This window comes from Phaethon aethereus (assembly GCF_964289735.1).
Source record: "Phaethon aethereus genome assembly, chromosome: 3".
Classification (NCBI taxonomy): domain Eukaryota; kingdom Metazoa; phylum Chordata; class Aves; order Phaethontiformes; family Phaethontidae; genus Phaethon; species Phaethon aethereus.
Genome location: NC_138576.1, coordinates 108,077,152 through 108,100,690, shown reverse-complemented (window position 1 = coordinate 108,100,690; position 23,539 = coordinate 108,077,152). Strand labels below are relative to the sequence as shown.

At 36.7% G+C, this 23,539-nt stretch overlaps 1 protein-coding gene across 6 annotated transcripts in view; it reads right to left on the bottom strand.

Annotated features, from left to right (window-relative positions):
• Positions 1–549: 549 nt before the first annotated feature.
• MARK1 (microtubule affinity regulating kinase 1) overlaps positions 550–23,539 on the bottom strand; it is a gene marked incomplete at both ends in the record, with an annotated part of 60,819 nt that continues 37,829 nt past the window's right edge. For 2 of the 6 annotated variants that reach the window (XM_081997515.1, XM_081997516.1), the window contains 10 exons: positions 550–904; positions 5,666–5,917; positions 6,729–6,890; positions 9,108–9,208; positions 11,795–11,988; positions 13,146–13,299; positions 14,541–14,653; positions 15,266–15,365; positions 19,680–19,799; positions 19,889–20,125. In XM_081997515.1, the coding sequence (XP_081853641.1) occupies positions 550–904; positions 5,666–5,917; positions 6,729–6,890; positions 9,108–9,208; positions 11,795–11,988; positions 13,146–13,299; positions 14,541–14,653; positions 15,266–15,365; positions 19,680–19,799; positions 19,889–20,125 (1,788 nt within the window). Of the gene's footprint in view, positions 905–2,910; positions 2,956–5,665; positions 5,921–6,728; positions 6,891–9,107; positions 9,209–11,794; positions 11,989–13,124; positions 13,300–14,540; positions 14,654–15,265; positions 15,366–19,679; positions 19,800–19,888; positions 20,126–23,539 lie in introns of all 6 variants that reach the window. The other 4 variants (XM_081997511.1, XM_081997512.1, XM_081997513.1 and 1 more) reach the window with 4 other exon arrangements.

Here is a 23,539-nt window from a genome sequence, read left to right as displayed (position 1 = left end):
TGTGTAGAACGAAAGCCAATTATTCATCGACTTTTGGTTCAAATCATGAACAATCTTTAAATAATTAAAAATGGTCATGCTACAGTTGTGAAAACTATTTTTGTGCATTTGACTCAGGACACAAGTTTTTTTAAAAAACGCATGATAGAGGTAAGACTTATAAAAACCACCAAAAATGTAAATGATAGGGAAGAACTTTTCCAACTGAAAGCATCAAACATACATTTCTGTGCAGAAATCTAGACAACTATACAAGATCTGAATTTAAGCAGTCATCTTTTTATTATACAACTCTATGAACATAAAATGAACAGAATGCTCTATATACTTACCTGTACATGTGAACATAACTTCTTTAGCTACAGTTATTTAATATAGGTCATACTGGATTTAACTTTACAATTCTGAATAACTATGTATAACCTTATTGCAATAAGGGCAATTTCTACATGGGGAATTTCACAGGCCAATCACATTAGGCGTAACCAGTACATTCAAAGTGTAGATCATGTATGAATCTTCCCTGATCCCAAAAAATTTAGGTTCTCTTTACAGCTTAAGCTCGTTTGCTATCTTGGATGCAATGTTCTTAAATGCGATAGAAGTCCCAGATATTCTCTTGAAACGTACTCCATTGAGTGACAGTCGTGGCAGCTTGCACACTTCCATCTCCCACTGAACAAGGCTATCTTGTCGTGCATCACCATGAACACAGAAGAGCAAAAACCTCTCTTTCTGTTCGTAATCACAGTTATTAGCGTCTAACACTTTCCGAATCTCTCTCATCATATCGTTCGGGTCCATAGAACTAGTGGTCTTCATACTCCACGTGAACCGCAAGGACCGTGGCTTCGAATCTTTACTATCCTCCTTCTCTCTGTCTTTTGGCTCCCCAGAAGCACTCCTGGAAGAAGTGATGTACAGAACAGTCAGAAATAAAAGCAGCATAGCCAAGAGATAGAAGAGAAACACAGTTCTTGAACAGGGGTTTCTAAACTGCGATTGACACTCCACCAGTCACACGCAAGCTAATTCAGAGTTGGACTCTGTTGGAACAGTTGTGCACCATCTCCTGCAGGCATATGTGCTTCCACACAGCACTGGGAGCTGCACCAGTGCTGGCAGCAGCTCCCAGTAGTGGCACACAAGCAAAGCAAGTTTGGAAACCCCTGCTCTAAAAGGTTCTGATGACATGTGCAATGGTAACTGCAGCAGACACACATTATTCCATACTGCTCCAAAGAAAGTGGAATCTATGTAAAAGCATGACTGAAATTCTGCTGATTTCATGATCTGGAGCATGCCATACACCAACAAAACTGAAGTTGAGGGACACAATCCTGAAGCATAAATCATATTGTAAAAGCAGCAGAGGAAGAAACCCCACCCTGCAATTCACAAGTCTTCAGTTCATTCCCTCCCCTCTTTTCCACCATTCCCCCTTTTTGCATTTATGTATGTTTGACCTCTCTCTGTGTAAAAAGACCTTATAATAATGTGCTTTATTTTAACTGATGAAGCAGAATTTTGCGCTGTAATTTGGTTGTAAACAGCTTGTTTGTCAACCAGTTGAGTACACAGCCAACAGCTTTTTCACAGAAGAAACAGTGGCACCAAACAGATTACTTATTCCATTGTGGAAAGCATTTTGAGAAACAGCACTAATTATTCTAACATAATTCCACAGCCACCTATTTCTGTTCTTGTCCCAGGTACTTAAGATGCCTGATGCCTCCCCATCTGTCGCTGGGGAAAGGTGCTGTTCTCATTTTGATAATCTATAAACTGTCACTATTCAGAGAGGAGTCAAAACAAGCATTTTTAATTTTAATTTAACTTTCCGTGTGATCCCCAGAGAACCACGTTGATATTAAGGGATGGAGCATGGCAGAGATAAGATCTTAAACAACTTTTAGCCCAAAACAGACACTGTAGGATGACAAAAAGTAGAGGAAGCTAGAGAATGAAAGCAAAAGCTAAAAGCAACCTCACCATTTCATTTGAATATTTGATTAATCTCTTTTCCCTTTCCATGTCAACAATTCGACAGCTATTTATGAAAAGGGCTAAGGTAGATAAAATGCATGGTGTATTATACAATGTATCCTGTTAAGAAGCTGCTGCTTTTTTAAAAATAAAGGCTTTCTGTTTGGAAAACTAAGTCGATACTTTCTGTAACTGACCAGTTTAGAATGCAAGCTACAATGCCTGTTCATTAGAGAGCATAAAAAGAAGGAGTTATGCACTGTGCTAAGCACACCAAAAATGCAGAACCAAATGCTGAAACATGGCAAAAGAGCAGATATACTGGAAAATGAGCATATGAAGGAATGCTTTATTGCTAATGGAGCGTCTGTAAGATTTGTGTACAGTCGTTGCCACACAAATTCAATATTTAGCAGTCACCACCCTTTTTGTCTGAATGTCACTTACTTGGATTCTCAGTGACATTCATTTCTCAGGGACTATAAGGCGTTTACTTCTGGCAAACAGTAGCTTTAGTAATGAACACACTACGTAACTATAGTAAAAGTTTACTATATACATATATACACACAGGCACACACAAGGTATACTACATTTTCCACTGAAACCAAAAGTAAACACCGTTAAGTATTTATAAGATAAAACAGTATTTTAAGTGCCTACATGATCGGTTAACTCCTACAGGGGGCTTCATTATTTAAAGGAATATGCTTAAATAAAGTTTTATATTAAATACTTCGCAAGGAAGCAAAAATGAGGGATAAAGGACCTCACCAAAACCCCCTCCCGCCCCAAAAAAACATTTCTGAAATGTAGATTACTTAAGCACTATTCTATTTTACATCCTGATTAAAAACCTTTAAGAAATCACTTAAACCTTGATGCGAAAGACCTAGGAGCGAAGTATTAATAGTGACTCCTCACCTTGAGGTGTCAGTTCTGCCACTGGCTTCGCCTTCACTTGGATCCCTCAAAACAAAGTTAAGGTTGAGATTCAATGATAAAGGTGAAAAATGAAAGTTAAGAAAACCTACATCTAGAACAATGTTAAATAGCTACTGAACAAAAAAAAAAAATCAGTATAATAATGTCAAGCCTAATACTGTTTCATAGTACTTTTTCACAGCTTTAATTTTAATTTCCCTTTATGATACCTTAACTTTTCAGGTCTGATGTAGAATTGTTTAATTTTTTTTTTTTTTTTTTAAACTGATGGCAAAATTAGCACATTGTTCTCAACCTACTGCAGACAGAGCAATGGCCACATGTAATTCCAGCAAGCACGGAGGAGCAGTCGATCAAGGTGGTCCAGGGGGGCTCCACTCTGCAGCCTTCTGGGCCAGGCCTTTAGACCTCAGTCCTGAAAGCACTTAGGTACATACCCATGCTTAAGCACACTCAAATAATTAAAGATAAGATGTGCCTAAGAGTTTGCAAGACCAAATGTTTGGAACCCAGTTCACAAAGGTTACTTCAACATCTGCTTAACTTTAAGCAAATCAGCTGTTACGTTGACTTTGGTAAGATTACTGGTAAGCTTGAAGTTAAACATATATTTTTAATCTTGTTGAATTAGAGCTGTACATTATCAAGGAACTGTTTTGTATTATGTCTTTTTAGTCTGAAGAACTGGAAAAATACCCATAGGTTGTATAAGCCACCTAGGTACATTCCTAGTGCTGCTGTACAAACATTTTAGCACCCAATTTCAATTAGCTAATTATTTAATACCTTCAAATCACAAATACTTTAGCAACTAACATCAGAGAAATATCATTTGACATATACCATTGATGCAAAATACTTCAATATGCTATTCATTAAGCAGTCTCATTATGCATTTTATATACTTACCAGAAAAGGCATTTACCTTTGCCAAAAGATAGTAAAAAAAGTCTTTCATGACACCTTCTAATCAAAGTATGCTTTAAACCATTATTTCCTGAACAGTACAGAAGTTAAAAGGCATGCAGTTATGTGCTCCAACTAAAAGAACAGCAAACCCCCACCCTGAACCTGTAATGCCAGCCTCTAAGTCTCAAACAACCCAACATTTAAAAAAATAAAAACCACAACAAAACACCCCACCACCATCAGCTACAAAACATACAAAAACCCTACAAGGCCTTCACTATAAGAAAACGTCTTTTTAGCAGTACAAAACATAATAGGAAATTGTATAAAGATGTTCTATAGTAAAGATAAGAGACGATAATTTACAGTATGTTAATTCTAAATACATAGTTTATAATTTTATTTTAATATTGTAGTTTAACAAAAATATTAATTCTTTGATCTGACTCTTCAAAAAAATTCAAGATACCATTCTTTGCAAATAACAATGAGCTATAATGCAGAAAATCAGCCTGTGCTCTTGAAATTGGTTAGTTACTTAACAGAAAATACCTTTCTTCCCATTTGGAAATCTACACTGACACCAGAAGTTGACTAACTTTGCTGTAAACTGTTTTTTTCCTTTTAAAAACCCAACTATGTAAGTGCTGGAGATACCAATAATGGAGGATCATAGTCCTGTATCTTCAGGTTTCTGAAAAAAGAAAATCATTCACATCCTTTTTTTTTATTTTAGGTCATTATAGGAAATAGTACTTAAGACATATTCTGACACACTATCAGCTCACCAGGTTAAATCAATTTTATGAGGAACATCACCGCATTTCTAGCTTTCTCTTTTCCCTTGTAATATCACCTTACAAAATTCATGATATTTTACTTACAAATTTGCAACTACTACCTTAACCTAGCTTTGAATTTACTGCCCACCCTGTTTTTGTTACACACAAATGATAGAATTCAATACATAACAGCATGATTGTGCAAAGAAAATAGAGATTTGCAAGAAGTAATTATGTTGTAAAACTCACAATACTGCAGGTAAATCACTCTTAGAAAGAAGCAAACTGAAAATTAAGTCCCCTTTTGGGAAAGCTGTTGTGCCTGCTAAGCCAACAGCCACTTGATATTAAACAGTGTATTTGAAAATCTTTCCCAGCACCTCTCCTCAGTGTTATTACTGCTAGCATCATCACAGGCATGAATGCAAGTCCAGGATGTGTGGATTTTGTTCTTTCAGAATTGTGAACTTACACTTGAAGAAGCTGGTAACATGACACGAGAGGCTGTATGATACTGAAATATTAGTATTTCCAGACATCCAGACTTCTGCCTGCTTTTAAGCTTCTCATCTACTCACAGATTTTAAAATTCCCTGAAATAATTTGTTAATACCTATTCCCTCTACTAAGCACAGTAATAAAATAATTGTATATATAGCCCTTGCAACAAACTGCACCCAGTTAAAAAAGGTAAAATACTGTTAAGATTAAATGACTCATTTTTAAGTCACTGCTTAAAAATTTGATTTTAACTTAAGCGTAGCATCTTTGTATTTTAGCTGTAAAGCATGAGCAAAAAACTGAGTAGTGTTCTCTTGCTCCTTTACAGTAAAGCAGCAGAATACCTGGTCAAACATAATCGTTACAATATACGCAGAGAAGTAAAATAAGGCAAGTTCTGGAAGGAACACACAAAACAAGCAGCATTCTAACTAAAATTTACATTTAGTTCAGATGTAAACTGGAAATTCTCAATGACTTTGCAATTACGGCCCTAGTTATAGGCTGGGCTTTTTTTTTCTCTTAAAAATCGAGGTACTAACCTGCGAACAAACTTGGAAGTTATCTTGCTTATTATACCAGTTGATGTCCCTCTTCTAGCATGTGCAAAAGCACCGGTTTCATGTGATGGTGAGGCGGGCGGTCCATTGTAAGTGGCATTACGCCGCTCCCTTAGCTGCTCACCATGGAAAGTGCTTCGACTTGAACTCCCCCGAGGAAAGCGGGTTCGGTCTGGAGTGGTAGTGCTAATACTATGAGCAGACGGGGAAGCAGCAGGCACTCTTTGAGTTGCACTGCTGGGAAAACAGAAGCATAAATAAAGAGAAAGACTGTGCTAGAAACCCTCCTACATGACAACCATTTCTCAAAGATAGGAAAAAACCCCTGTTCTTGATTCTTTTTTTAACCTGAATCTGCTACTGATTTGCTTTTATGATTCATACTTAGAAATAATAAAAAAATATTTTCACTGTAAAACCAAATTATCTCAAGTAGTAAGAGCAGTTAAAAAAAGTATACAGAGATAACAGGACAAAGGAAAAATGTAGAAAAGTCTGTAGTAAGATCTGAAAGTGTTCCCAGCCCTCCTCTGGAAAAATACATTCAGCAAAGCCTTTAACACACCAGCACTCCAAAAACTTAACAGGTATTTCTTACAAAGTAATCATCTGGCACAAATAAACGACTAAAGCTATTTCTGCAGTAACAGCAAGAGCAACTATACTATGATGCTTTTAGACAGAAATGAGCCTAAGAATCTACAAAAACAAGAGGCTAACACTTCAGTATTTCATTTGAATTTATGGTGGTCTGTGTTGTATGGTCCTGTCTAAATTAGTTAAGTTTTTAACTACTTAAGTATTCCAGAAGCTTCCAGAGGGAGGCAGTCAAGGAACTTCTTTAACTGTATGCAAACATGTGTGATGAACAAAATCAGGCTTAAATCATCTGTAATACCCACACTACTTGAGTAAACTACTGTTCCGAAAGAGAATGCAACATGACAGTTTTGAATAGATTACAAACATACTGAAGTATATAATGAACTGAACAACAACATTTTTAAAGTGCACAGCATTAAAGAAATAATAATCAATTTATTACCTTGGTCGGTAAGCTTCAGTGCCATCTTTGATGGTTGGCAGTGTAACTTTTATAGGATGACCAGAGGCAGACATAGACTTTTGATGTCGAGGCCGTGTTGATACAGCAGAAGCCACTGCTGAGCCTGCAGAAGATGTGCTACTTGCAGACATTTCTGTTAGGCTTTTACCATGGCAGCAAGGCAGGTGGGATGGACAAATAGAAAGGGAAAAGGAAGCTTAATGTAAAAACCCATAGAAAACAGGGAAAACAACAACTAATTTTTTCTTTTACAACATAGCAAGTGCTGTTTAAATAACCAGAAGACTGAGCGACCAGGTTGCCTTAGTCAGCTAAAGTATACAGAATTCTGAGAAAATTGTTCATCCACAAATCAAATCACCATATATGTTAAATTAGGCCTCTTCATTCCTCCCAAGACTGAAGCTTACACACACATTATCCACAGTAATGAAGGACTACGAAGAGTACATGCAAATGGTAAAAAACAAACTGAAAAAGAAATTTGAAAAAGACTTAACTAGATTGATTAAATAGACTCTCCTTCTGTAAGGTGAATACCTTTATTTTCAGTTAAAACTCAAACACCTCACACTTGAAACATTTGCAACTGTTGCCACATTATCAGTTGGAAGTGACTGTCTTTTTGAAGGACCAAGTTGTACTTCTCCTCTGGACTATCCCAGCCACTGCTAGGCTGAGCCAATCCTTGCAAAATACAGTTCTTTCTACCAGTACTTTTACTTCTGCTTTGCCTAAGTGGCAAGGGAAAGATGAAAGTAGTGGCAAAACTACTGTATTATTAATTTTTAAAACAAGAGTCAAATGACTTAAGCGAAACTACAGCTTTGCCTCTAACAAGAGTAAATGAAATTACATTAATAATGTACTAGCAACAACAGTCCCAAAGCTAAATATCTGTAACAAAGAGGTAAAGATTTCGGATTAATAATGCGATGACACAAAATGTTCAGCAACATCAAATCCAAATTCAACTGCAACAAACTGTATTGTAGGAAAGACAAATATATAACTCAAAAGAAAATTCTTCTTCATTTTTCAGAATATGCTCAAAGAGCTGAGCATATTCATTGCACTCATGAAAAGGAATAGGGATTAAGAGTCATCTGTCTTTTCAATACTATAGAAAAAAATGAAATATAAACTGTAAAATGAAAAACTTTGAAATAAAATCCCTCCTCATTGTAGTGTTTCTGGTATTAAATCTATTGAAAGAAAAACTTTATCAATCTTTGTGAGATCAGAAAAATTATTTTTGTATATATTTTAACCCTAAATCTAAAAACTGTGTTATCGTTTTTCTTTTTGAAAAAGGATTGTTACAATCTTTGTTCAAACCTTTTGAACTACACACAAAAATTTGGAAAGACACTTTTGAAAGCACCCATCTAATAATTTGAAATTAATTAAATACTGAAAATCAGTTTTCTGCTTTTTAACATACCTCCTTAAAGCACTTCAACCAGCTGTACTTTATATGTTCCATAGCTCATAGTTTTACTGTAGATCAACGGCCCTCTACTTTTTTTATTTCCAAAATGAAATGCATCATTAAAAAATTCAAACACTAAGACAGAAAACAAAACCAAACTAGTTTACTAGATTATGCTATTGCATGCTAGGGATTTTATGGTTCATTTTGCCGTAACTGCTTTATTTAAATAACTTAAAAACCAAATCAGACTAAGGTCTCCTGCTTTAATCTAAAACTGCCCCCCCCCAAACCATCCAGTTTTTATTACTCTCCATTAAAGCCAATGTTTTATTTTTCAGTCAGGTACAGGGGTTAACTAACACCAAGGATGAACAAAGAACATATGTTGAAAAAAAAAAAAAGTAATTGTGGCAGTGTTAAATACAATAGTATTTAACCAAACGTACTAAGCTGAGTGTAATTGCTATACCACATACAGATACAATTGGTTACTACCACTACTAAAATATTATTTAGGCCACAAAGTGATATAAAAAAAAAGGATCAGCAAGTCTTAACAATTTCAACTTTTTCAGTGATTACTGGAAGACATGAAAAAGGATCAGGCTACACCATTAGGGTGATCCATCTGAAGGTCTCCAAAGCAGAACTGCCTACTTAGTTGTGAGCATAGTTTACTCTGTGTTGGAAAACCACTCTTAGTAATAAATGTGATTCCATAAAGAGGCAAAAGCAGGTCTACACATTTAGTTATAAATTTTATCACAAACATACAAACTGTAGTGGAAGATGAGGTGAAAACATACAGTCGGACTTTACGTATTTCACACCATGCTTCATAATGGTATTGATTAACTGCATAACCTGATGCTTCTATGCCTCAGTTCCTGTACCCAAAATAATAATCCAGAAAAGTTGAATACCTGTTGTCCTTCCCATTCTGTATTGCAGAATAGCGATCTGAAGAACGTTCACAAACATAAGTGTTCCTCCTTGCCATTCCACTACCAGAAAATACATTATTCTAGAAGAAAATTAAGACTAAAATTAAACACTTTCTTCTACTGTATATTATGTTGCACAAAAATGTAAGCATCGGAAGCAAATCAAAATACAGTTTCAGCTGTTTATGTGTATTCTTAATGTCTTCAAATGTACTTGGTTAATCTCTTGACACAAATCATTTATATCATCAGCTATTTCTTCACAATAGCTCATTACTGTACCATATCATTACTCTACCAAGAAAATGTAGAAAAATTTAATTTTGCTGACACTTGCTTTACGAAGTATTATTATCCAATTCCCACATACTGTGTTACTGAATTATTTGTCTCTGGGATCAAAGGAACAAACCTGAATCCCAGAGAACACATCTATCTGGCTGGTTGAAAGGCTTCCCTGTGTGGATTAAGTTGCCAGCTGGAGCTCCAGCCTTACAGTTTGTTGCCCCGTCAAAAGAGTTTAAGAGAAAAATGAAAAGATTATTGATCTGTGTCAGTCAACCCAGAAATTATGATGCAGGTAACATGGCAAATAGGTCTTGTAGCAACAAATACTGATGGAACTGTCTGTTACTAATTTCAGTTTGCATATACTTCATAAAATACCTACACACTCTCCTCCTCCCCCCACCATGCACAGATTAGCTGCTGAAGACTTCCTTTCAGTACATGATGTACAAGTCTCAGCTTTTGATACAGCACATATTGAACTTGGGGTGGGAGAGGTTTGCAAAGTGCTAACATTACATGCTGATTCATGCTGGCAAAAGATTTCAAATGCACCAGGCTTGGGTACTGTAGCACATCAGGAATTCTGGAAAATTTACTGTGTGTTTAGGTCTCCCTCACCTACAGCTTTTCGGCATCAGTATCACCCTGCAGAGACTACTGAATAAACTGCTTCAAAGCCAATTTTGTAAGGAAGATTAACAACTGCAGTAACTTTTTTTGAAATTTAATTCTCATTAGACTAGTATGATCAAAGGTGATACATATGTTTAAGGAATCCTGCTTTCCCTAACATCATGTTACCCTCAAAGTTACACAAAAGTATTTTAAAATTATCCATATTACTGTTGTTCATTTTAAATGTTTGAGTTTTAAAAAACAAATTCACTGTTTTCTGTGTAAGCTGCTCAACCTTAACTACTGTTGCAATATCACACACCACTATTCTGTAACTGTGCCCATCACAAAGCCTTTCACAAAGTCCTCAAAATAGTAATAGAGCTAAAAATATACAAATACTGAAGTTGCCATTAGCAAGTAAATCAATTTCTCATTCTTCATAGCAAAAACACTCCATTTAATTAGCTCTCACAAAGCAGAGAAATGCTGTTGACATATCAGCTTGTACCACACATGACTATAATCAGCTTTGGGGCAATATAGTTTTGGGAAAGCTCAGATATGAAATGTAATCTTAGAAGACTCAAAAGTTCCTGCATGCAATCCATGCAGTCATAATTTCAAAGACTCTTTGCATGGGGAGGGGAAGGGAACAACTCAAAATTTGGGGAAAAAAAAAAGTTTAAAGCATCTGCAGATGTATTGCAGACACAGCCTGCAGAGCACTAAGAGTTAAATGAACTTCAGCATTCATTTTGTTTTAAGAGAATTCCAGCAGAAATGCATATCATCTTCCCAGAATATCCAAGACGGGAGCCAGCACATAGGATCCCAAAGGACAAGGAGAATTCCTGCTGCCCATCTACTGTACTAAAAGATGGCCAGAATTTTTGTGTTTAATACAGCGTCTCTTAAATAGCAAAAAGTATACTTGAACCTTAAATTATGATTCATGCATATTTCTTCCCCCTGTCCTCTCCTAAGTAGCTGTTTCAAGACTATGCACTAATTTTTCATGGTGTGCCCTGAACACCGATACTACTGCACAAGGCAAAATAGATGCTTTCACATTAGGACACAGACTCTCCTATTTGGAACCAGGATGTCTGAGGCAGTAGTATGACAGCGGTTTACAAAACTACAAATGATATCATAACATAAGAACTAGCAAATTAATAATTTCTTAATGATTAATAGAAGAACTAGGTTGTAACTTGTAACTTCAACAGGCATACACACCAGGGAACAAGTGAGTTGTTACCCCTCACTTCACCTCATTTCTGAAGTCCAAAATGGAGTGATTTCAGAAAGCTAAACAGAGAAATTTACAGAGAAAAAGTTCATGACAGATATTACGTAGGATTATTCAGATGAAGTCTCTGATTCAGGAAGTCTCTTGACTTCCTTACAGATACATAAGCATCAGAAACCAGAAAAAGAGCACTCCATATTGCCTCTGTTCTTACGTTCCTTCTCTAAATATCCACTATTTGTCTAGAAAGATCTTCAGTTTGCCCAAGTGCAAACATTCTCATACTTAATGTTATGTTAGTGCTAGAAAACGTAAAGTCATGGGGGGAAGGGAAAGGTTTATTTTGAAAGACATCCACTGTAGCCTATTTCTGTCTGCCAGTAAAAGTTACCAGAAATAGACTTAGCGGCTTATTCAGTAACCATTATGTCTATAGTAACCTTATGCTGCAGATTTAGTTTAAATAGGGAAAAATAAATATAACAAGCCAAAAGCACACACTCACACTGGGAACTGTAGTTGATTTCTTTCTTTCTGGACCCACAAGTGGACTTGCAGCCATCTCTCCTTTGGATCCCACTGTAGTGCTGCTAATTTTGCGTGAGACATCTTTGTCCCAGTCTTCTTTCTGTTCACTTTCCACGCTATTTGCCTGAGCCCTTTTTGTGTATGACACAGCAGGAGGAATTGAGGGACCAACTGCCAAATAAAAACAGTATTAATAATGCCTAAAAATAATCACTGCATTTTTCTTGGTCAAAATAGTCTAAATATAATTCCCCGAGTCCAAAAAAAGCATTTCAACAACTATGACTGCAAACTCAGCACATATACCTACCTATTAAATTGAGCTTTGACAGCCTAAGTTCTTTTTACCCACTCTTCCTTCATTACCAATATGGCGTTCAGAATTAGTTCCCATTTCCTATCAATATGTAAAATCTAGAAGAGTATTTTAATTCTCATTTCAAACCCATGCAATTTGAGCAATATTATGAAAAAAAGGAATTAGAGGATACTTTTCAAGTTATTTTTAGTACTTTTTGCCACATATCTCTTCCTCTAAACACTATGAAGGATCTTTTTCCCCTGAAAAACCTAGAACTACTTTGTTTAAAACACATTTATACTTGGAAAAATTAAAGTTCTTTCCTCCTCATCATTCTTTAAAATGCTTCGGGGCAAATCCTCCATCAGTAGAATTTTACATTCCCTTGAAATAAATTACATCAGCTGATGATCTTCACAATATTGGTTACACTTCGGAAAAAACACCACCACACTAACACAGTAAGAGAACAGTATTGGGAAAAATTAGAAAGAACAAGGCAAATAAGGCAGAGAAAAGAGCCAAACATTTTAGAAATATTTCTAGTAATTTGATAGTTCTCTGAGGGGAAAAAAAAAAAACACAACCCTTTCATTTAATGTTTTAAATATACACTCCTTTTTGATGTAACCACTTTCACCACCTGAAAATGCTTCCTGAACACTTGGTAAAACTGTTGTCTCTGGGAAACAAACAATTTGGCCCCAACTCCAAATGTATTGATAAACATAACAGTTTGCAGCCTTTCAGTTTATCCAGGCCAATATTTTGCCATTACTTCTTAAACAGGAAACGTCCTCAAGCTCTTTAGTGAGTCAACCAAGTAACAAGTCCCAAGAATTAAATCTGCAAGTTACATTGACACAGATTTACCACAGAAGTGTTTATACAAATAAAAGCATCACAGCAGAGCATGATGAGATACACAACAAATGCACAGAGTGGTGGACCTGCCAGGTTCACAAAACACTGCACATTCAGACTTAAATTGTGTATGTTACTTTACTTGTTGGAATGTCATCCCCACCATGATCACTGAACCGCCGCTGCTTCTGATTAGTTGATATACTCCGTTGGACCTTCAGGTGAGCAGGAGACTGCACAGAACTGTTGTTGAGGTCGCTGCTAGGACGAGACCTTTGACCCAAGTTGCTGCTGGACAAGGACTCTCCTCCTTCAAACTACAAGAAAAAGAGTTTTTCAAAGCATAAACAAAATGCAACATTACTGGTACTTTTATGGCATAATAAAGTGGAGAGTTCCAATCAAAGGCTTTTTTTAATGTTTAAAATTGTATCCAGAGTTTAATTTTCTTCAAGATAAAATTTATCACTTCACCTGTGTTTAACGTACTTTAAAAATCACACAGCTAAAGCTAACAAGTCCATGAATGCTCAAAATAAAACGAGAAGAATCTTGACAGTAATAAAGACTATGCCATTTTAAAAACTAAGCCAAAGAATGGCTCCCCCTGCCTTCCCCCCCCACCCCCCAAGCTTAAATGCATTGTATTGAGTCAGAAGGGCTAAAAAAGCAAGCACTACTGATTCAAGGATTCTTTATGGCCTTCAACACATTTTTATAAGTATGTAACTCAGCCACTGCTTTGTTGGTTTCTAAGAAGCGCAAGTTGTAAGAGCAGCGGAAAAGACAAATATCCTCTTCCACGCAATTTGAGTCAAAATCAGGTTAGACAGATTCCCTCTATGCTCTGCCATCACAAGGGAATTCTGGTTCAGAGATGCTACGGGAAAACGCACTCAAGGGTGCACATATCAGATCTACACTATCTTAGAAATGAAGGAAGGCCAATGAAGCAGCACGAAAAAAATTCCTTCAAAAAAAGCCTTGGTTAGTCTCTGCCGGATTTCTTGAAAAATCTCTGTGGTCCCAAAAGATCTACAGATCCCTCTAGTTCCAAAACAGTCAAAACATTTTCTATCACAAATTTATTAATGACTACAATGCAATTATTTATTAAATAATAAAATATACGATAATATAGCATACAAATGAGAAAGGATGAGTACATTTCTGAGAAATAAAGGATGTCACATCTTAGTAGTTAGAATAATTGCTCTAGTCAAATTAACCATTTCAGATTTCAATTGTAAACATACATGACAGGAAGAAGACTCAGCGCTTGAAAGTCATGCCACTTCAGATTAACAGCTAGCTTTTAAAAAAAGCAATTCAACAAGTTTACAAACAAATGTGAAGATACTATATTCAAATTTTTTCTTCATATGGGAACTAGAAAGATATCCAAGATGATATTAAGAGGGAAAGACGTTAACAAGTTACCAATTACGATTTTTTACAAAAAGATATTACAAAATAGTTCATAAAAACATCAACCAGAATATCCAACCCAGCCAGATATAAAGGCCAAAATAGAAGATGTAAATTAGGTAGCACTTACTTCAGGTGGTTTTCTACCTAGAAGTAGATAAGTAGCCATGACTTCATCATACTTTTGGTTTACTAAAGAATCATGGATTTCTTCTCCTGAAAAGCCCATTGTGACCATAATGTCTAAAAGTAAGAAGAGCTAGATACATTAGCAGAATAAGTGCTTGGGTTTATTGACAACTTAAGAATGATAAAAATAGAAAAAAACCCTTATAATTTAACAGGTAACAATGATTCAACTCAACCAGCATCATCTTTGCTGTGCAAAATCAAGAAGGCTACAACTTCTCTTTCATTGTTATTTTCTTCTTGAAAACTCTCAACTGTGATACTCAACATAGTTCAACATTATTCAACATTAAATGTTATTCAACAAACAAATAAAACCACACTGGCAAATAGAAACTATGAGTGGCTACAGGGCCACCACAGTATCTTTCTCCTACCACAGTGGATAAAAATTCTTGCCCTCATAATGGAATCTGTTTCCTTCTGCCTGTTGAATTCTGTAATCTTATTTGTCTTTTGCTGTGCTTGTAGATCCATGTCAGCACAGTAAAGCCATAACAGTAGTTATAAGGAGAGAATTGTAATGACATTTCTCATTTAAATAAAAAGAAAACATTTTATTTGTACGATGAGATTGTATCTCGGATTCGATAAAAGAGTTTAGTTTGACTTGCAAGGTAAAATTGCCTATGTACATCAGATGCAACATCCTTGTAAAAGTCTTACCTATTCTCTTGGTGTCATTAAAATCTGGTTCAGGCTCAGTATATGGCTTTAGTTCTTCTTCTTCATGGCCAACATTCATCCACCGATCCTTCATAATTTGCTAAGAAAAGAAATGAGCTTTAGGTCGATATGCCATTTACCATACCCAATTAAACCTGTGCTAGCTGGTCTGGGGAAAAACAGCTTAAAATTCATAACAACCTGACTGCTGCTCTTTCCCTACCACCTTTTCCCTTCACATCTTACAGTTCTTTTTTTACCTTTCACAGTCTTTTGTTTCCATTAGTTCATTCTCCCCTATGATTTATCCCTTACAATACACCCCCCCTGCTGCTGAAATAGCAGAAAAATTACTGACAGAAAAAAACCTGCACTTCCAACACAAAAATCTTTCATTTTGTACCCTTCACTTCCACTGCCTCTTAATCTCATCTTGCTGAGTGCTTGACACTCATGCTCTAATCTTGGTTAAGATCCCTAGATGTTACTACAATACCAACTCTATCACAATAAGTAAGTACTTCAAATAATAACAAAGGAAGTGTTTAGAAACTAGGGAGTATTTCAGGAGCATGCTGATGCTTCCTACAGTCATTTGTTTCAAGATCGTGATGCCAACTGGTCATTTTTTCCTACAGATCTTCTCACTGCATTTGACCTAAATATGTTCACAGTTTGGCTGGAGGGAGAAATGCTTCTTAACTCTCTCTATGCCATACAGATATTTACATGAAAAATTTCTCTGGCATTCTTTGGAAGGTTTCCTTCTGCCATGGCCTGGATCTTTTATATGCCTGCAAGATTGATCAGTTGGAATCCCTAACCACCACCTGAACTTCTCCTTAAGGACATATTCATCTTTTTTAATACAGCTAAAAACATTTTCCCTCCTACAACAACAGGCACACATGCCTCTTTAGGGACAGATGCTAATATTGCTCACTAGACTGACAGGAGAGTGAAACAAGTGCCAGCAAGTCAAGTTTCCCACAGGCGCCAAATATGCCTTGAAAACACCAAATTAAGTTATTTCTCACAAAAGAGCAAAAGACTCAATTTTCCATTGATATAACCAAATTCTTTGGATGTAGTGCTGCTGCCAAATTACAGACCCCAAATAGCTGTATCCTTACAAGAACAATGCAGAACTTTGTACTTGGGCCACTTAACATTTTGCTGACAATAAGACTTAAAGAGTTGTTCAAAGTTCTGCCACAGAACTGATTTTTTGGCTTTTGAGGGGGCTAAATGGGAAGGGATTGTGAACACGTATTGCTACATTGCATTTCTGGCTCACAGAGCATAAGTCTATTTGACAACAGACTTTAGTTGTATATTTGTAGCCTTGCAGCAACATGATAGGCTCCTGAGAGTGTACTATGCAGTAAATGCAATTACAATTTTTTAAAGATACTGTTAATTAAATCTAAAGTTTAAGCATGATGAGGTGTTTTGATGACAGGAATCACACTGCTCAAATCCTACTTCCCTTACTTGATCCTTCTTGAATTAATAGGCAAATCCAACAGTTCCCACTTACAGTTTTTCACGTCTCTTCAGCAGGTGGATCTATAATTCAATGTAATATGCTCTAGGTTTCCCGCTGTTAAACTTTTGCTAGCTTCTGTCTTTTAAACACATGATCTCATAGGTGTACTGAGTTATTGTACAACTCTTAAAACAGACTTTTACAATCAATCATTTTGAAGTGACACAAATGACCCAATTCCAGGATCAATATTACATCTGTGTAACTTCAGCTGGGCTTCCAGTCAGCTGGTTAAAGAGCAGCAGCCTTGGTCAGGGTATTTAAAGATATGACCCCAACTGTATTTCTTCAGAATTAAACCCAAACTGAATTTCAACCAACTAGATATTATTGATGAGGTTTCCCTCAGTTTTCAGGAAAACTATCTAATAAAAATCTGACCTGGCTCAAGACCTGCCTGTGTCAAAATTATTTGCTTTCTTACTCTCTGTAACCATAAATTTGCTCTGCAGGACTTTCACAGTGTTGCTTTCCAAAGAGTTGAAGACTGCGGTGGGGGAGGAAGAATTTGTTGAAATCCTGATAATTAAGAGAGATCCACGTATTTTCTGACAATGCATTTTTTCCCATCTCTTCCGGTGAGGTTTTACTGCTTTACAACAACGTTATCTTGCTTCTAAAACACTTTCTCTCTGCTGTAACCATGAGAAAGTCTAGACAAACCATTTTAATAAAAATTTGCCTGATCCTTATCAGAGGAATAGTGCCAAGTCTAACGCATAGGGTGCTGATCCTGTGTCAGTCTCAGCTTTGATGCTAATGTCACCGACAAACATTGCATTGGATGGTCTGGGAAAAACATGCATGGGAACTGAGAGGGTGTATGGCTGGGACTGAGCAAATAATTAGAAGAGAAAGAACAAAAGATCCTCCCCACATAAGATAACATTGTCTTTTCACTTCTAATAAATACATACTTTCATTCTAAATATGTATTTTTAGAAATGCTCAGACAGAAGAAATAGACATTTCTTTCCAAACCACGTACCATAGCTTTCTAATTCAACAAATGTGATTTCAGGAACATTCATTTTTAAAAAGTTTGTGATGTCTCTCTCCCTCAGATTTGCATATTGATCAATGCCTGTTATCAGCATTGTGGTACTGGCTCAAGAACCCCATCACACATAAGATTTACTCGCTCTCTTCCCTACAATCTGACAACTACGCCGTTCCAGCGAGGCTACTATCCAACACCTCTCTCCAGGGACAGGAAGGACTTTTAGAAGAACTGGGTAAAACTACAGTAATCAGAATGAAAGTGAAATTACATCTGAAGAGAAACGGCTAGAAATCTAGAGGAAAGTTCAATAAAAGGAAAATCTTTTTTCCTAAAACTTAAACACGACACAGGAAAACAACGATCTTTCACCATCTTTCAGCAACTACGCTCTTATCACTATGGCCTCTAGAGAGTAATAAGCACAATGTAATTAATGAATATCAGTAAAGTAGAAGCCACTCTTCACTGTTCTCTTCAGTACAGATTTTATTCAAGTTAAAACTATTTATAACAAGTTACAAACCAGCATCAGCTTGAAATAAGCTGCACACAGACAGAGCTCAGTAAATGCATGCTTCCTTGCGCAGGTAGCATCCATGCCAGGAAGCATAAGTCATGCCACTGCAAATAAAAAAGCTGCTTAAATGGGATTTATTCTCTGGAACACCATCCACTGCTGCACAAGTATGCATAGAAAGATGAAGCAAAGGTAGCATCCTTGCGCAGGTAGCATCCATGCCAGGAAGCATAAGTCATGCCACTGCAAATAAAAAAGCTGCTTAAATGGGATTTATTCTCTGGAACACCATCCACTGCTGCACAAGTATGCATAGAAAGATGAAGCAAAGGTCACTGGTGATTAACTCATGCAAATACTATTTTAAAACCATCCTGTTTATCTTCTGCTCTACTTTCATCTGTATGGTAAGTAGATTTTATTTTAAAAAGTCTGTCTTTGTTAAAGAATTCACAAAATAGAACAGAGCACCATTTAGAATGAACTCTACACAAAATATTTGTTAAATATCAGCTCCAGAGCTATCCAGCAAGTACATGCCAATACAGTAAACTTGAAAAAAACAGCCCCTTAAGAAACACTGAAGCTTTTAGACACCTTACAAATTATGCACAGATATTCTCTACATCCCATGAAAAGAAAGCCTAATTTACTAACAAAAAAATCATAACTCAGTAGAAATCCTCAAAACAGATTTTAACTAAGGAACACAGCAGTTATTATATATGTTAATTTTCCAGCTATTCAGCAACAACGCTACCAGAAGGTACGAAAGAAAGGACTGAACAGTAATAACTAGCAACTATTAGCTTATCATTCAGAGTTCTTAGTGTTTATCTGTATTATAGCACCAAAACAAACAAAAACCCCATGTAGTTTTCCATCACAGTTATCCCTCTTACAGCTATCCTTTTTAAGAAGTCATGCTGGAAATGGTAAGTTAAGTCAAAAATGCTTATGGTACTGCCTGCTGCTGTTTTTGTTTTTCTGAAAAACTCCAAGCAGAAGATAGTTACAATCTTGTCCTCCTTTCTACACATTTTGAACTAGCTCTGTTATCTGACTGAAACAAGTGGGAGCAGTTTGCACTTTGAAATGCTCTTGAATGATAGTCTTTAGTCAGCTGCAATTAAGATTAGACTTTCATTTGTTAACACTTTCTATTTTCAAGGTGCACCATTTATGTGACATGTCCTCATTTTTCTTTTTTTGTTAAACAAGATTTTTTGGCCCTTAAAACAGGAAGAAAGTACCTATCATGAAAAATAAAGAAGTCTCAAGCAATTATTGTATTTTATTCTTTCTTATTCTGAAAACTCTCTTTTTCCAAGATGAAATTACTCACTTCCAAGCTGCCTCGTTTTATTGGATTCAGCACTAGTAGCTTCTTAAGTAGATTCTCACAGTCTGTGGACATATAGAACGGAATGCGGTACTTCCCCCTCAGTACTCGCTCCCTCAGTTCCTTTAAAATAAAGTTTTAAAAGGTGAGCCTACTAAGGACACAGAAGCTTTAAAGAGACTAAAAGCCAAGCTTTCATATTGTAACTGTACCTTTAGATTCTGACCATCAAATGGCAATGATCCGCTTACTAGTGTGTATAAAATCACCCCAAGGCTCCACACATCCACTTCAGGACCATCGTATTTCTTTCCTTGGAAAAGTTCAGGAGCAGCATAAGGTGGACTTCCACAAAACGTGTCCAGTTTATTACCAACTGTAAATTCATTACTAAAACCAAAGTCTGCAATTTTAATGTTCATGTCCGCATCAAGTAGAAGGTTTTCTGCCTAAGAGAAAAATAGAAGAGGAAAAGGACAATTTATGTATCAGAATAAGACTGATATATTACAGTACATCATTTATCAGTAAATGCAAAAATATTTCCTTTTCTAAAATGGTTCGCCATCTGTATCTTTCTTGTGGAACAAGAGAAACTAATCCCCCTGAATAGATTACAAAGATTGAAAGTCAACTGTGTTTACTCAGGAAAATATAACTGTTAAAAGCAGCTAAACAGACCTGAAAGTCAGCTAGTGAATCAACTATAGAGATTTTATTTTCTGGAAGAAATAACTTAGTTCAGCTTTAGGCTGAACTATCTAGACATCTTAGAATAGCAGTTTCAGCTTTTGACAGGTTCATGCCAACTTCTATTGCCAAGGACTGTAAATCTAATCCCAGACATCATCTATCATTTTTGTGGGGTAAATGTTAGAAGGGATTTAAGACTTTAAAACAAGATCTCTTCTGCTTACAAGGTGAAACACTTCAAGCTACGTGCTGTATCTTAGCATTCTGTACCAAAAAATTCTCTCCCCTTTATTATGAGTGGTTGCTTTAGCAATAACACCACCAAGGTGTTTAACACTCAAGTATTACATTGTGTATGAAAAAATGCATGTATTGTACAGCTAGGAATATTAATGCCTGTGCAGCAATAATCATGTGAATGCAATGCATCACATACACATAGATGCAAGTATTCAGGAACCTGGAGAGTCAGTAAACAGTATCTCAGTATCACAGGTCAGAAGATTGAAAGAGTGAGGTTAGAGAAATACTAATACGTTACTGGAAAAAAATAAAGTACATTTCTCAAAATGCAAGGATGCCGTGCAAGGAGTGCAGCAGAACTGGGCAACGTTTACTCATCTAACTGGGTCCCACCTCCTGATCTGCTATCAGCAACACAGGAGCAGCACTGAGCTGTGCAGGAATCCTTCTTTTTCAACAGAAGAACAGACATTAGCCAGAGCAGAGGATTCACCTAATTGCCAAATCAGTTTTATAGCAAACACAGACATCTCTCATTGGATGCTGTGCTCAGAATTGAACCCCCAAAATAAAAAAAGGTCTTAGTTCAGGATCAGAGAAGCAGCAATTTGTTAGCTGCTTTGATTAAAAAAGTGTAGATATGGGTTTGTTCGTTGATTTTATTTTTAATAATTTCACTTGCACTCAATGAACAGAACAGGAGACAATTAACTACCAGTATATCAAGCCAACAGCTGTGCAACAGAATTTAGCCTTAGCATTATCAGGAGTAAAATACAGCCCATTTTTACAAACTAACCATCCTGGAAAACATTGTATTTTCCCAATTCATGACCTGTAATCTCAGCTGGTTCCAGCTGATGTGCCTGCAGACAGACTCACAGAGATATTTTCCAGATTTGACAGCCTTCTACATTACTGCACAAAGACTGCATTTTCCTTGTGGTGAAAACATTACTGTCAGTGCAGCTGCTCTGCGATTACAATAGTCCTCCTAGTTCAACAGTACTCTGCTACCCAACTACCCCATGCTTTTAGGTTCCTTACTTCAAATAGAAACACCAAAAAAACCTTTTTAATATGCCAAATAGAAAGACTATGCTCTTGTTGGTTACATGTTTGGACTATTAACAATCACTGAAAAGGTAAGTTTTGCATGTCACAGGATGAGCAAAGTTGGAATTGATTACAGCCCTTTCTATGCAAGCTGTTCATAATCACAGAAAATTAAGACAACAGTTTAAGTATCCACGGGCCTTGCACTCCCTCCTCTTCTGCCAGAATAGCCTGGACAAACTTGCACATTTTCTTACATGACTTTGTAGTTTAGTCTGAAGTAACTTACATCTGATGGAGCTTACCACTTATGTTATTAAAGCCAAAAACTGACAAAAATGTCAGTTGGTCAGAATGATGATACAATGGAGAAAGTCAGAAGCAGATGTGAATGCAGACACAACTTTAAAGTTGCTTGTTCCATGTCTGCAGATCCATGAGAAGAGATGACACATGACATTTGGAAAGGAGACAAGAAGTGAGAACATCTCCTCAAAGCCATGTGTTTAGCCTTTTTTTCTTTGGGGAATGTATTTTTCATTGGCTAGGCTGACTGGCTCTCAATCACACCTAACACTGAACTTTTCAAATGAGTCTAGCGTAATTGCATCCAAGAGAAGACAGAGAGAAAAGCAAACAGAGAAATTACTTTGGATCTTGCCTGCCTGTCTTGCAAATAAGAAGGAGATCAGCAGCAGAGTACTTGTGACAGGTGGCAAAAGGGATCCTGCGTGAATGCTGCAAAGCAATTTTGGGTAGTCCTGTTAAAAATGCAGTGAGCTGTATGTGTGCTGTGGAACTAAGAAATGAATGAGGGGTGGATGCTGTAATGGGCTCTGGCAGAAAGAGCAAGATACAGGATGCTAAATAACTGCACGGGTTAATGCAGTAAGACTCAGTAATATATCTGGGCTGAGCAAGCCAGTGCCAGATAAGCAGGAGGAGATGGCTGGCTCCCTACTCCCAGCCAAATGTAAGGCCGAGACAACCAGTGAAAGCGAATTGTCCAGCTAAGCCAACAGGTCCCTAGGTCCAACCTCCTGGAAAGGCTCAACAACAGGGGTTACAGTAAGCTCCAGGGTGCTTGACAAAACATTCACGGGCTCCAAACCGTCACGCAAGATGGGGAGGAATAATTTTTTTTAATCAAGATTTCAATGAGATCCAGCCCTTTCCTTCCTTGAATTCTGACTTCAGTGTGCCGGACAGGCACCTCCATCATCAGATGACAATGGTCCCGGGGCAGGTAGGACTCAGCAGAAAAGGATGTATTATCCAGGACCATATGCACATGCAGGAGCTGGCAGATGGACAGGTATTAGGAAACAGATTTGTAAAAAAGGTTGAAAGCATGCTGCAGTATATGACAAGAAAGTTAAGACAAAAGGTACTGGTGAAAAAAACCAACACCACTTCGGATTATTCAACCTCAGCTTTTCACAAGTATTTAGATAAATTAGCAAAAAAACGCTTACACCAGTGTTTTCCTTGTAAACATACAAGGACATCAAAGCAAGGGCACGAGCCAATTTTTAAGTAGGTGAAGACCTTGTGTCCAAGTCCCATGATGTCTAAACTTGGCACAAAGACAGATTCATACTGAAGTTTTAGGTTGTACCTGCAATTGCCGAAGTCTTTAACATGGTCTGGTATGTTTATACAGATAGATTACTAGAAAGCATCAAAAAAAAGAAAGTTAGCTAATTTCTGTTCACCTTTGATTTATTTTTCTGCCTGAACTGAAGACTAGAGTATAAGCCAGAAGTTCAAATGGGTTAAAAACCTAACATATTTCTTATGATGTACTAAGAAAAGACCATTTTACACATCTTGCAATATATTTTAACTGAAAATATTTTAACTAAGTCATG